The sequence below is a fragment of the Onychostoma macrolepis genome, chromosome 06 (assembly GCF_012432095.1).
Source record: "Onychostoma macrolepis isolate SWU-2019 chromosome 06, ASM1243209v1, whole genome shotgun sequence".
NCBI lineage: Eukaryota > Metazoa > Chordata > Actinopteri > Cypriniformes > Cyprinidae > Onychostoma > Onychostoma macrolepis.
The window spans coordinates 25,297,638-25,311,670 of NC_081160.1; the positions used below are offsets into that span (position 1 = coordinate 25,297,638).

Consider the following 14,033-nt stretch of genomic DNA (forward strand, 5'->3'; position numbering starts at 1 on the left):
GGACGGAACCAGCAGAGACGCAGGAGATTCGGGAGCACAGGTTTGTACTTCTCCAAACCAGTCGATTAGGTCCATCTGGAAGATGTCCCTAAGTTCCTCTTCATAACTCCCAGAAACCAGATGTAGCTCACCCTCAGTCGTAGGAGTGTGGGCGGGGCTTCCCTCCAAGCCCTCGTACACCACCAAAACTCCCTCGAAGATGGACGATGTTGCCGGCTCACACACTTGGTCAGAGGCTGTTTGAGGCTCAGTCGCAGCAGGCTCAGGCTCTCCATCTGCAGTGGGCTCAGGCAGTATCTCCGTATATCGGGGTGACGGCTGGCTGGCAAGGCCATTCTGGGAGAGGAAAGCAAAAAAAAAACAAAAAGAAAGAAAAACGCTGCTTTAAAAATAATACTATTTCGGTCTGCTATTCTGTTACATTGTGTTGCTAATAAACGCACGATGAAGGAGAGTAAATCAAAACAGAGTCTTTTTAATAAATTCCAAACAGAGACAATCCAGGAGCAAGGGGTAGCAAAACACTTAGAACAAATATAATAGCAGACAAAGAAACAGGGTAGAACACAGGCTTTAAATACTCAAAGTAATCAAGGGAAACAGAAACAGGTGTGGAGCTAATTAACTAATGAGGAGAACTAAGGAAACTGGGTCAAGCATGTGACAATATGTGTATGTGTGTGTATATATATATACACACATACATACATACACACACACATACACACACACACACACACACACACACACACACACACACACACACACACACACACATACACATACACATACATACATACATACACATATATATACACATAGTCATGGCCAAAAATATCGGCACCCTTGGTAAATACAATCAGAGAAGGCTGTAAAAATTAATCTGCATTGTTAATCCTTTTGATCTTTTATTTAAAAAATGCACAAAAATCTAACCTTTCATTGGATAATAAGAATTTAAAATGGGGGAAATATCATTATGAAATAAACTTTTTTGATATTTTTGGCCATGACTGTATACACAGTGCATACACAGATAGATAAAATCTGTAATAAATTAAATATATTAAAATATAATTTTATTATATATATATATATATATATATATATATATATATATATATATATTTATATATAGTTGTTTATTTTAAATAGTTTTAAGCCTTATTTATTTTAATGATTTTATTTTTAATTATTTTTAGATTATTCTTAAACATCTACAGTTTTAGATTTGTTGTAAATTATTAACATATATAGATACATTAGGCAGCACTCTTAGTCCATATTAATAAGCTGTCTAGAGTGATTTTTATTCTGTTTTATATTATAACTTGAGTATACAAATGTCAGGCGCACACACACACACATTCATATTCGCACAGATGCCACCGCACTGTAACCTTTCTACGCTGCTAAACAGTTGACATTTGAGAGTCCTTGCTTCAAACTTGGGAATAACTGAGTTGTAATTACATGCATTTTGAAATGAGCAATTATCGATAAACCCAAATTACTCAACCCAAAGGGGCTTGCTATCACGGTAGTGCTAGCTGTTTTTTCTGTTTATGAAATTTTATTCCATCCAGTTTCTTTTCAGTGACAAAATAGCTGACCATAAACAGGCTTCCTCCTCAGGTGAAGACTTTTAGTTGCATTTCCAAATGTTTGTGAGTGTACAAGTGTTTAATTCTGATGTGTAAGCTCTGTTTATGATCTCATGTCTTATTGATGATAGCAAGCTTGTGCTGTTTGCTCGGATCAAACTCACCAGCTGACATACAGGACTTCAAAACACATTACAGTGCGTAGAAAGGCGCACTTCCACTAAATAATAAAACGGGCAACATTTTGTCAATGTGTGCCGTGCCTCTCCATTCTATTCAAATAGAGGCGGGAAACCGGCCACACAGATGTGCATTATTCATGTAGAAATGTACAACACATTATTCTCACAGATTAAGGGCCTGTTTGACTGTAGCTGCCTAAACATTAAACCTCATGAATTACTGATTCACAATTTTTATTTGAGAGTTTGCATTTCCGAGTCACAACAAAACCAATGAGCTGTTTTAAAAAAACAACTGCGAACATCATAAATTATAAAAGTTGGCTTTCATTGATGTGCTGTCACAGAAGTCGTCAAAAAACATTTGATTAACATCATACCTTAAAAAGAAGCTATGTCAGTTCACTTGCATGTAGTTTTAGCCACTTTGCTTGTGATTCTCAAATCAAAAAACTTCAATATATTCTAAATAGCAAACTAATAACTTTAATGGCACTGTTACATTTATTTTTTGGTTGAATTTGCTGCCTTTTATACAGATGACATTGTCTTTTGTATTCTATAACCTACCTCGTGCTATACAGAACACTATATTGGCACTTTTAAACTTTTTAATAAAGAAAATTCCACATGAAACACTCGTGGCCTTTACAGATGAATGTAATATACTTCATCCAAACACCAGTTTTCTGCAAAATCCATTTGTTTCTACTGCTCCTTCATCCTCAGACACCTTTTTTTCCCCCCATTATGTACTATATATTTGTCTTCGACTGCAGCTTGTCTGCTTGTTAAAAATTGGGGGGAAAAAAAAATCACAGTACAACCAAGTTTGTACATGACATGAGTCTAAACACAAAGTTATGAGTTTGTTGAGCTGAGGTTGTTTTGCCATTACATAAGCTATAACTTCTGGTGATTAATGAGGTGGCCTATTACCTAACACACTGTTGGTATACTTGTTTTCTCACACTGACAAGCATGTTCCTTAGGGTAGAATTCTATGGGGAGCTGGATGCATATGTGTTCTGCCATTTTGATGAATGAAAAAGTTGACTCGTATGTTGGAAAATTGTTGTCTCTCTTCAAAAAGAGTTTGAGCTTGCTGCCGGTGGCCCCTAAGGGACGTTTGGCGAACAAAGGAGAACAACACGACGAAAATATCTTAGAAAACCACTCAAGAGGAGTTCGATAATGTATTAGTCAACGTACGGTATATGTTAGCACAGCACTGTAAATGTGACCCATAAGTTGCTGCGGTGTCTTTCGCTTTCAACTGTGCTATAAAGAAAGCACTAAAATGCACTTTCAGCACATCCAGTTCTTGTTTGTAATGTAAAAAGTGATGCATTTTCCTGTAGAAGGTTTCCATTATGATAAACCGGACAGAGACTTGGTTCCACCGGCTCTTAAAACACCAAGGGAGGAATCCTGTTCTCGGAGTGGAGTCGTTAATAAAGCCTCATTTCAAATTCTATTAATCTATTAATAGATGCTCCTCACAGCCTTGTGTTATTGCTGGAACCTCATTGCTTAATTTATGCACGTCCAGAGAAAGCTCATTTGCATTCTATAGACATTCCATATTCTACTCGTGCGTCCAGAGAGATCATTTCAAAGGCAGATTCAGCTGCTGATGGAACATATTCATTTGAGCTACAAAACAAGGAACACAATTCAGATTAGAACTGCATTATCACAGATTAGAAATGCCATTACTACTGGGTTTAGATTATGATCTGCTGCGAAGAAGAAAAAAAGATGTTGGTTATGCAAGTTTGTTGAAGAAAACCAAAAATAAGCATTTTAAGCATGTTTCATTTGAACACAATGGCTTGCGTTGTGTTATTTAGAGATGATTTTATTTATATCGTCTCCTTTGGGGTTTATATGTCATGCAGACATACATATCTCTATTGATACTGCTGCTTGTGAATCACGCATGACAGGTACTCAATAATAATGGTGCGGATCGCTTTTGATATCTGGCTGTTGGTGACGGAAGCTTTGTTCTGTGGTCTGATTTCACGTGCACCACATCAAAGGCTGAGGTTTCGCTCTCTAGGAAAGGGCTGAAGGATGATTTTTCCTCAAATTGTCTATTAGAAGTGGCCTTGAGAATCACATGCACTTTTAGTTCACTGAACAGTTGAAAAGGTTTTGCGTCATTTCTTTTCTCTCCTTATGAAAACCTTCCACCTAAATACAATAGTTATTAAAATCATACTAAATTAATAAGAATTGTATATAATTTAATTATATAAAATGTTATATTTTACATAATTATTATTAAATTACATACTAAGATTGGTTTAAAAAATGTTTTTGAAATAAGTCCCTTATGCTCATCGTGACGTTTTTAAAATAAAATAAATTAATTAAAAAAACATCCTTCAGAAATCATTCTAATATGCCGATTTGCTGCTAAAGAAACAGTTGTGCTTTTGTGAAATATTTTGTTTTTCAGATTTTAATAATTTCATTATTTGATGAATAGAAAATGTGTGTATATAGTTCAAAATATGTGTATGTGTATATATATATATATATATATGTGTGTGTGTGGGTGTGTGTATACAGTATGTATACACACACACACACACAGACACACACACACACATATTGTAATTTTGTCTTCACTGTAAAGGTCATTGCACACTCAGTCCGAAATTTTCGCATGTTAAAAAATAAATACGACCTCACGTTGTGTCAATCCTGTTTACACACTGCCTCTGAAACTTTCGTCCGTCATAAAAAATTCTATTTTTCGATTTTCTGCGTTTTCGCATCCGTAGTAAGCATTTTGATAGCAAAGGAAGACGAATACGAAAAAAATGCATACAAAAATTTCAGACTCAGTGTGTATGTTAATTAAAAACAACAACAACAACAACAACAAAAACTTACTGACCCCAAACTTTAATACTTATTTTATTTGTAAAATATTGGCATTAATAATATTTTGTACAGCTCTGATTTTAAAGCATATATGTTTTTCTCATTGTTTTACTATACATTACATAGAGAGATCAAACATCTAATCACGTCTTTCTTTTTCAAGTTTTAATATTTCCAGAAAAAAAATATCACCTCCAGAGATGAACGACAAACTTTGACCTAAAATAAAACAGATGGACACGAGGTAGGAAACAACAGGAGACGGCTATAACTGAGGAAGTGGAGATTTAGTGGGGTTGAGAGGTGCCTCTAAAGACTTACCGCAGGCTCATGAGGGAAGGCCACACTGAGGGGGATCGATATTCTGCTAATGCAACTCTCATTATTTCTCGGAATAAATTCTCCTGACTCGGGGACCGACACTAAAAGCACCTGGTGGTATTTCAGTGGCTCCGCGGGGCCCTTGGGGTCCCAGGATGGCTGCATCAGACTCAGGCGGGCTACTAAAGCTCCAGACAAGCTTTTGGGACCTTTAGCACCAAGCTCTAAGGGGACACATTAACAGAGAGTCTCACAATAGGCATTTTGATGTGTCTAACAAGAACACAATAAATTGTCCCTCATTACTCAGTAATTAACTCCACAGTCCCATCCCCCCCGTCCTGACACTTAAATCACCCTTTCCTTCCACAAACACCCCCTAACGCTCTCCTTCCCTCCGCCTGGTCTTTAATTTCCTCTTCTCCGCAGGGTGTAAAGGCAGAGAGGTTTCACTCCATACTCCATCATTCCCTGCCATATGCGCTCTCCCACCCCTGCCCATCTTCAACCTCGTCCCGTCCTCGGAGACCTCTCATAGGGCAACACCTGGAAAAGGGCGTGGCCTTATGACCGGGGATGATGGGAGCCAACCTAGGGGGATCTGCTTTGCTTCAGCGAAACCTAAAACTGCTACCAATCCCTCAGGCCTTCGCTTTCCGCAGGGCTTTCCACAATCCTCCACTGTTAATTGTTAAAATGAGGTTATTAATTGGACGCAGAGGAAAATCACCTGTCATGTCAGATGGGGATCTCTTACTGATTGAAAGGTATCTCTGATATGAGCCCATGGGCTTGATGGGCCTGTGAAACACACACTGGGATTGAACGTCTGCATAGCCCAAAGGCATAAAACCCACCCTAGTTCATAAGAGGGGGAGCTCACTTTTTGATTGTGTATATGGCTGACATACATCCACACTCGGATGGCCCAGATTCAAAAGCCATGAGTTGTTTGATAGCCTATTGGGGACTAAATAATCTTGGGAAATAAGGGATAATGGACTTCACACCTACATAGTTCAGCATTCATGATTCAGAGATCATTTCACATGATAAGAACTCAAGAACTGCTATTTTTTGGCTACCATATCAATTTATTTACACAAGATTTTGCTTTTTTTAACACATTCAGTAACATTGACTTGGACTTGCTCATGCAGTGCAAGGCATTGTGGTTAGTTGCTAGAGCACTGCTGTAGGGTTGTTTTGGTGTATGGAGTGGTTTTTAGCATACTGGTTTTTATGATATATGGGTAGCTCCTGGGCTGTAGTGGGATTCATGCCCTGATTGGTACCACAGCCATAAAGTCATTATCAACAATGAAAAGAAGTCACAGATGCAAAGAAATAAAATTAATTTTTGGGAAGTTCTTTAATAGATGGTAAGACCATATGCAGAACCATTAGTGAAGCCCAACAGCCCCTGTGGCTCCCACAGCTATCAGGTAATTTGACAGAGATCCAAAAGTTGTAGACATGCAGATGTTTACCGTTTAAGCAGGCATCTGTTTGCTCAGGCACAGTTTATGTCAGAGAAAATGTGACCGGCTCCTAAAGTCTTTTTAGAGAGCATTTTAAGTGAACTATTGTAAGTGCAGTGCATAAGAAAAGTGAAAGCAAACTAATCACAAATGAATTCTTGAATATTCCATATATATGTATATATGGGTGGCCAAAATTGTTAGAACACCTGACAGATCTGAAAATATTTACCTTTTTTGCCTCCAAAACATGATTTAATTTCATAATGTCCATGAAACATGCAGATGGTTGCTCCGAGCACAACAAATATCAGAAGTGACTCGTACTATTTTTTTATCCACTTTTAACATTAATATTTGGTATGTCCACCTTTTGCAGCAATTACAGCAGCACATCTCTCTGGCATAGTGTCAATATATTTCCTGAGAACTTCAACGCTAATGTTATCCCATGCCTTCTGCAACTCAAGCCAAAGGCTTTCCTTTGAATGTACAATAGATCTGTCCAGTTTATTTTCCAACTCACTCCAAATTTGCTCAATGGGGCTGAGGTCCTGACTTTGAGGGGGCCAGTCCATCATTTTTAATGTTCCAGCAGATTCATTCCATCGCAGGTAGTTCCGGCAATGGTTCGTTTTTATGGGTATTATAATGGCCAATTCAATAAAAACAACTGAAACCTTTTAAATATGGCAAGTGTTCTAACAATTTTGGCCACCACTGTGTGTGTACATATATATATATATATATATATATATACATACATACACAGATGTATGAACAGGAAAAAATACAGATATATACACAAAAATATATTTTGCAGATAACAAAACGGGCTATACAGTTTTTCTTGTAGATATCAATTTTACATGCTAGCAAGTCCTTTAATCAAAACAAAAACAAAATTCTAAGATATGATATGATATATGCTACTAATTTGGTAAATCCAGTGAAAGAGCTTAATGTGACAATCCAGCAATTTGATTAGACTGATTTTTGTTTTACACAAAAATGGAGGAAAAACCAGCACTACCCACTTCTTGGCTAACTGCGCTGAGGTTTTCCTGTTGTTTGAACAACCCGGTTACTCCTTTGGTATCTCTATCTGATAACTGAAAACAAATGTTTAGCAAGCCAAGATAACACAATAACACTCCAGCCCACTGCCTGGCGTGATCGTTCTCTTACCTTGACCTCTCCCTGAAAGAGATGCCTGAATTACATACACACAAACACATGCACAAAAGTGTCGCTTTCCCCATTACGTGACGAGAGCCTGGCACTGACAAAAACGATCTATTACACCGTCGCCGTGCACTCGAGAGAGCAGTCTTCCTGAACGAAGAACAAAGGTTGATGGGCCCTAGAAGGACAAGTGTCCTACAAAACACCGTCTCAAACCGGCTGTTAACAACTGCACTCTAGTTTAAACAAGCCATCTACACAGGGACACACTGAAGGCCTTTTCTCTCCACTTCGCTCTTCATTGTGATAAAAATCGACATACGTTGGCACAAGGGCCTGTTATTGTGTAGAACTGTTTACCTAGTGAAGCTGATAGTATCATTTTATCAGCCTTTCCATGCCAAACCTGAAAGTACTTGTGAGTTTATTTCTGTTCTCAGTATTTGATCCGTTCCATAGTGGGAGTCAAAACACACTTTTTGTCAAGGAGCCTGTTTTACAGGAGGTCTTGTCTTATTTAAGTGAAAGACACTCACCTTAACCAATCGGAAAACTTGGAGGCGCTTCTCTACCATTTTAACCAATGACGTGAGTTTAGAGGCTGGGCTATGTTAGATATAAGAGTCGAAATTGTTGCTAGTTGTGCAGAAATCACTAATAGTAGCTTGTCATTTTTACATTTATTTTCCAACCTAGAATGACTTTTTTCAATTATGCTAGGTCCAAATGAGCATACATTAGCTTGGCTTGACATAGACTGTAGTGTTCTGGATGATTTTTATCCCAAAGTGATGTGGAATTGTAAAGTTTTCTCCCAACAATGCAATATCTTCAGTTTTGCAGGCACCTCAGTGATAGCAAACCTCCGAAATTTCCATCGCTAGTTCAAGACATTCCCCTGTTTCGTGGCAGGCGTCCATAAGGCCACAGTCAAAATCACAACTGCAGTTCCAGTTGTTATTGTGCGCAGGTTCCGAGGGCGGAGAGAAAAGCATGTAGGCAGGGCAGATGGAGTTAGCAGCTCGCTCACATGTTTCAGGTAGCATGAGGAACAAGTCGTAGAATCGGCAGAAGAGACAATTCAGCACAAGCCCGGCACAGAACTCTGAACAACAAGAATAAGAAATCATGGGATTGTGGGCAGTCAACAGGGAATGCTAAAGCATCTATACTTTATTCACAGCTGCAGGAAGTGTATTTAAAAGAAGCATGTAAAACCTTCCAAATGGAGAGTACACTTGTAGTTCGTATCTGTTTAGTTAGTAGAAACATGATGCTACAGATGCTGGCAATATGTCATGAAAATAAAAGGCCTGAACAAATAAAATAAATGAATACAAGTACTGATGCAGTTAAAAAATGGCCATGTGTGGTGCTTCTTGCCAAACCAATCGACTAAAATAAAAGTTTGATGAGTTTCAAGCTTCATAATTAGTTGGGTTTTTTTTCAACTAAAAGCACGTTTATGTTCCAAGGGTTTCAGGTTTTTTAAAAATATTTGTATATATATATATATATATATATATATATATATATATATATATAAGCATATTTCTACAATAAACTTAAAATATGTTGTTTTTATATGCACAATCAACATCTTTAAATCAATAGTTGTATATTTATCTGTCATTGCTAACTTGCTTATGTCGTTCATAATGCTTCATGGTATTGTAGTTCTTTCCTTCTTTTTGTCTGATTTTCAAATACTTTTCTTGCTTCAAATCAAAGTTTGTAATGTTATTCACATCATAGATGGTTGGTTTGATTCAAGGCTTTGCCTCTTTAACAAAGAGGCTTGAAAAATTCCTATAGGGTAAAATACTAGTACTTTAATGTTCTGAGGGTTTCAGGCAGAAAAAAATATAAATATTAGATAATTTTGGGTGCTTATTTACAAAATGCGAACTATAAAATTATAAACAGACAGCTTAAAAGGTTTCAAATTTAATTTCCACTGCTGTTTATTTCCATCACTGCATGTTATCAAACAAAATGCATAATGTGATGGAAATGTCTGAAATATGACAGAAATTACAGAATTCTCCTGTGATGCTTGTATATAAATCATTGGACATTGTTAGTGGGAAAATTAAATAAACTAGTGAGAGAAATGTGTTTTGAAAGAGTTGTTACAAGACCAAAGTATCCATAGTTAAAAGAAACACCCGTAAACATCTGTAATATACAAAGAAACAGCATTGGAAAAAATACTGCTGAAAATTTTTAAACATTAACAGGCAGGCTTTATCACTACAACAATACATCACAATATGCATCCATTTAGAATTGAAATGATCAAATATGTCTAACACACATTCTTTTACTGTCGTATGTCAAAAAGCACAACAATGTCAGAAATGCTCAGAATGACATGGCACGATGGCATATGTTATAGAACCTAAATGCCTCTTTGAAAACTCTTACCTTGGGATCTCGGCTGATGGGGATAGACACTCAAAGGCCCTTAATGACCTGGAGTCTGTCCGCACCTCTTGTATACAACAGTTTAAAAGCCTCCCAGCTCTCGCTGGGCACTTCTGTACACATGCATAATTTACTGAATCACCTTTTCCTTCCAAAGAGAGAAGGAATAGAGCTGTGTGGAGATGTAATCAATTATCATCTGTCTGTATAGGTGTTTTTCCTTTCCAGGCGCTTCCAGGTGATTACATAAACAGGGGGACGACACAGAATCAAAAAATTAGGGGGATTTTAGTGTAGTCGACTTAATGTGATGGTCTGTTTTTAAAAAAAATTTCCACACAGCCCAGGGTTTTGTGTAAAAAAAAATAAGATAAACCAAGCTTCAAATGGGGCTTTCAAGACTTTAAGTAGATTTGAGCATAATGTGGGACAAAATACCCTTGCCTCTGAGCATAAGAGTAGGAATTAGATTAACCTCTGAATATTGTACCAGGAAAGGCATTGTAACGCATGTGTAAACCATGACACTACGACATAATGACTGCACCTTAACTCATCTGAACCTACCGGCTGAATGAGGGGAAATATATTGTTCTAATTAATTTCATATTGAAAAAGCTGTTGAATCACAATAGTCATGCACAAGAGTTCTCAGAGCATGGCTTTAATAATTCATCTCTATATGTAAGTTTAATCGAATGTGCTGCTTAATTCAGTTATTCAACTGATGTAGACAGCTTTAAAATCACATGCGTTTCCGTAGTTTTCATTTTAAATTATAGATAGATTTTAATAATTTACAATTTAAAAATGCATAATTATATGCTTGTGGCAACACATAAATTCATAACATTTTTTTTTTAAAAATCAAAGGATTTTTTTAAACAAGATAATGTATAAAATTAGTGCTCATTTGAGAGAAAATTAGGAGTTGGAACTTTAATACAAGACAATTCACGGTGGCAGTTGACGTTGTAATTATTATTCATTAGAGCATTTTAGGGCAGTACGGTGGTCTGGGAAAGAGGAAGTTGGCCAGGTGTGATGATGCGTGACTCACCTCCTCTCTCCTGGGAGTCAGATAGGGAGCTGCTGGAGGAGGAGCCAGTGCTGTACCTGTCCACCGAGCATAAGGAGTATGTGAATTCTGTAGAGCTTGTTTCTGCTTCTCTCTCCCAGGGATCCAGCTCAGGAATGGGTGAGAGCCTTCCGGGTGCAGTGCTGGATACCTCTGTTATTGCAAAAGAGAAAGATTTTTGGAATAATCTGCATGTTTACACTTATTGAGCAAGATATTGATTTACGCTTATACAAAAGGTTTTCATAAAATCCTCTAAAGTATTAAAGGAAAAGTTCATCCAAAAAGGAAAATTCTGTCATAATTTTCAAACTTGTATGGCTTGCTTTCTTCTGAAGAACAGAAAATTAGATATTTATAGCAGAATATCCATATAATGAAAGTGAACAGGGACCAGGTTTTCAAAGCAGGATTTTCAGTAAATAATGACATAAATTCAGTCTTTTCCTCACACAACGCTATGAGGTGACTTCAGAAAAGTTTGCATATAGTGTCAGAGTTGTATGGGGAAATTTTATTATGTTTTTTTTGTCCTTTTTAGATCTTCACTGCCCTGGTCCCTATTCACTTTTACTGTAAGAGTGCAAAAAATAATGGTTCCACACAGGTTCCGCATTCGCAACGCTTATTAAAGCCATTAAGCCACTGTTTTTTTTAGCTTCAAATCAAAGTTTGTAATGTTGTGATTCACTGCATAGCTGGTTGCTTTGGTTCATGGCTTATTACTCTTTAACAAGGACTTTTGAAAAATCCCTAAGAGAAAAAAAATTAAATGGAAAATTACTTCTGGAACCAAATCTGCAGAAATGTGGGTGGGCACTGTTGCACTCTATATTCACGCCCCAAACTCATGCCATTGTCTGAGCCAGAATCCAACATTTCATGAATCGACTCACACAAACAGCAATGTTCTGAAAGTGCCACAGAGCCACATTTGTTTTGGAAAGCTTACTTATATATTTGTCTCTGCACATTTAACTGGTCAAAGGAGAAAGTGTAATTTTTGCGGTGCTCAAATACATCACGTTAAATACTCTAACCATCCCTGTCAGTAACAAATCTACCAATATATATGCAGAAGAATCAATGTTCTCTAATCCACTGTGTCAGTTCTCATTTCAAAAGTTCTTTCATCCTGAAGCAATGTTTATCAAGGCCTGTCTAGAAAACATGCTGAGATGTGTTCCTGTGCTCTCACTGGTCTCAAAGTGAGCCCAGAAATCATTCAATAATGAATCTGCCAGATCTGAATGCAAACTATTAATGAATCATTGCTTTGGCTGCACTACCTTGTTTATTTTTTCTTCCACCTATCCCAAATGAATTATTCAATGTGCTTTTCTCTCTTTTATTTAACATTTAATGTCTTATGATTAATTAACACACGGGACATATTTTCCGTAGAGGAATCTGCATTGTTAGTCCAAAATAAAAAAGAGAAGGGGAAAGACAAATGAAAATGGCTTTGGGCTGTATTGGCCTTTTTCTTCTTCTCTCTCCTTCAGATTGAATAATTTAGAAAAGAGGATAAAGAATTGTTTCTCCAGAAAGTTCTGTGGTTTGTCTTCACACTGTGTTCTCGCTTTGTGAAGTGAACGTGTTATGATATGGCAGACGTAGAAGATTAATCTTTCGTGTTTTATTACAGGAGAGCGCATGCTCTTTGAGAACACAGTCTCAGGATTTAAACAGCAGCTTCGAAATGAGCAGATTCTCAGGTGTGCCATTATCAGCTGTTCACAATCACAGCACAGCTGTCATGCATAACCATTTTATGCATGGTATAATCTCTAATACAAGTCTTTCTGTTAAATAAATGTGGGGATCTATGGAGTAATAGACAGTGTGACAACTAGCCCCGGTCCCCCCTTAACTGAGCATACTACACCATCATAAAAACTACATTTTGGGGGCGATTTACTGGATAGGGAAAGGGCTAGACATAGTGAAAAAAGGATAAAAACAGATCCATTAAGACAGGGGACAGGATTCACCTATTTCTAACTGCTGTGAAAGCTAATGCACTGTTGCACCCTTCAATCAATAACCATCTCAAAATGAGTGAGAAAACATTGTTCTCAATATGTCATGCACCAAACCAAAATCGTTTCAGTGTGTTAGACTAATATGCGAACATGTTTGTTATTATTTAACTTACCAGCTTTTACCAAAGAGCTTCTCTCTCCAGTTTTGATCAAATCAAGCTCGATTTCCGAGTTTTGTCCAGCCATCTGTCTAACAGTGTGATATCAAAACAATTGTCATTTATGGTCCGAATCATGAAAAAAGTACAAAGACACTGCTAAAGCTGTGTATGAAAACTTACCATTGATATACAGTTTATCTTAGTGACGGGAATATAAAGAACATCACGTGAGAGATTTAAAGATGCGCGACACGCCTTCAGCAACACAATAAAGCTGTACGTCGCTATTTTAGCAATGATTAGTCATAAAGAAAGTTAGTGAGACTGAAAATTACAGAAGTACTGTCATCAAAGCAAATGAGAGGATTTCGTTTCTCTCACACTCCCGCTAGTCGTCACTGCTGGTTTAAAGAGAGAGAAGCAACTTTGATTGACATGTGTGACACACCCAAGCCTAGCGACGACGTCGTGACGTCACGTGTGTTATGTTTGACAACAAAACTCAAGATAACGTCGCGTTTGAGCATTTTTGTCATTCAGAGATGATTAATTTAGTGGTACATGTCGTTATTCGTGTTCAAACACGTCTTCATATGCATATTTGATGCTTATGTTTCTAGAAGATGTCGCACTTTTTCCACAATTAGCCAACTAACTTGTAGGCATTTTGGCTCTGTAGAACTCTTAAAACACTGTTTTAACACTCCCACT

The 14,033-nt window shown here is 37.3% G+C and overlaps 1 protein-coding gene across 2 annotated transcripts; it reads right to left on the reverse strand.

Annotated features, from left to right (window-relative positions):
* Positions 1-4,715: 4,715 nt before the first annotated feature.
* Positions 4,716-13,758, reverse strand: mdfic2 (MyoD family inhibitor domain containing 2). 2 transcript variants are annotated; one of them, XM_058779517.1, is made up of 5 exons: positions 13,503-13,758; positions 13,335-13,411; positions 11,159-11,329; positions 5,006-5,229; positions 4,716-4,903 (listed from the first exon to the last, which is right to left on the reverse strand). In XM_058779517.1, the coding sequence occupies exons 2-5, from the start codon at positions 13,405-13,407 to the stop codon at positions 4,850-4,852; spliced, it is 522 nt and encodes a 173-aa protein (XP_058635500.1). In that variant the 5' UTR covers positions 13,408-13,411; positions 13,503-13,758; the 3' UTR covers positions 4,716-4,849. The 2 variants fall into 2 exon arrangements, with proteins under 2 accessions (XP_058635500.1, XP_058635501.1); XM_058779518.1 differs by lacking the exons at positions 4,716-4,903; positions 5,006-5,229 and adding an exon at positions 5,261-8,776.
* Between the last annotated feature and the right edge of the window lie 275 nt (positions 13,759-14,033).

What these genes read in the sequence shown, in the direction of transcription:
- mdfic2 (XM_058779517.1), bottom strand. Translation starts at nt 13,407, where the DNA reads ATGGCTGGACAAAACTCGGAAATCGAGCTTGATTTGATCAAAACTGGA. An exon ending in TGACTCCCAGGAGAGAGGAG is followed by an intron (nt 5,230 to 11,158) that starts GTGAGTCACGCA and finishes GTGTCCCCTTAG; the next exon opens with AGCTTGGTGCTAAAGGTCCC. An exon ending in CCTTCCCTCATGAGCCTGCG is followed by an intron (nt 4,904 to 5,005) that starts GTAAGTCTTTAG and finishes GTTTTATTTTAG; the next exon opens with GTCAAAGTTTGTCGTTCATC.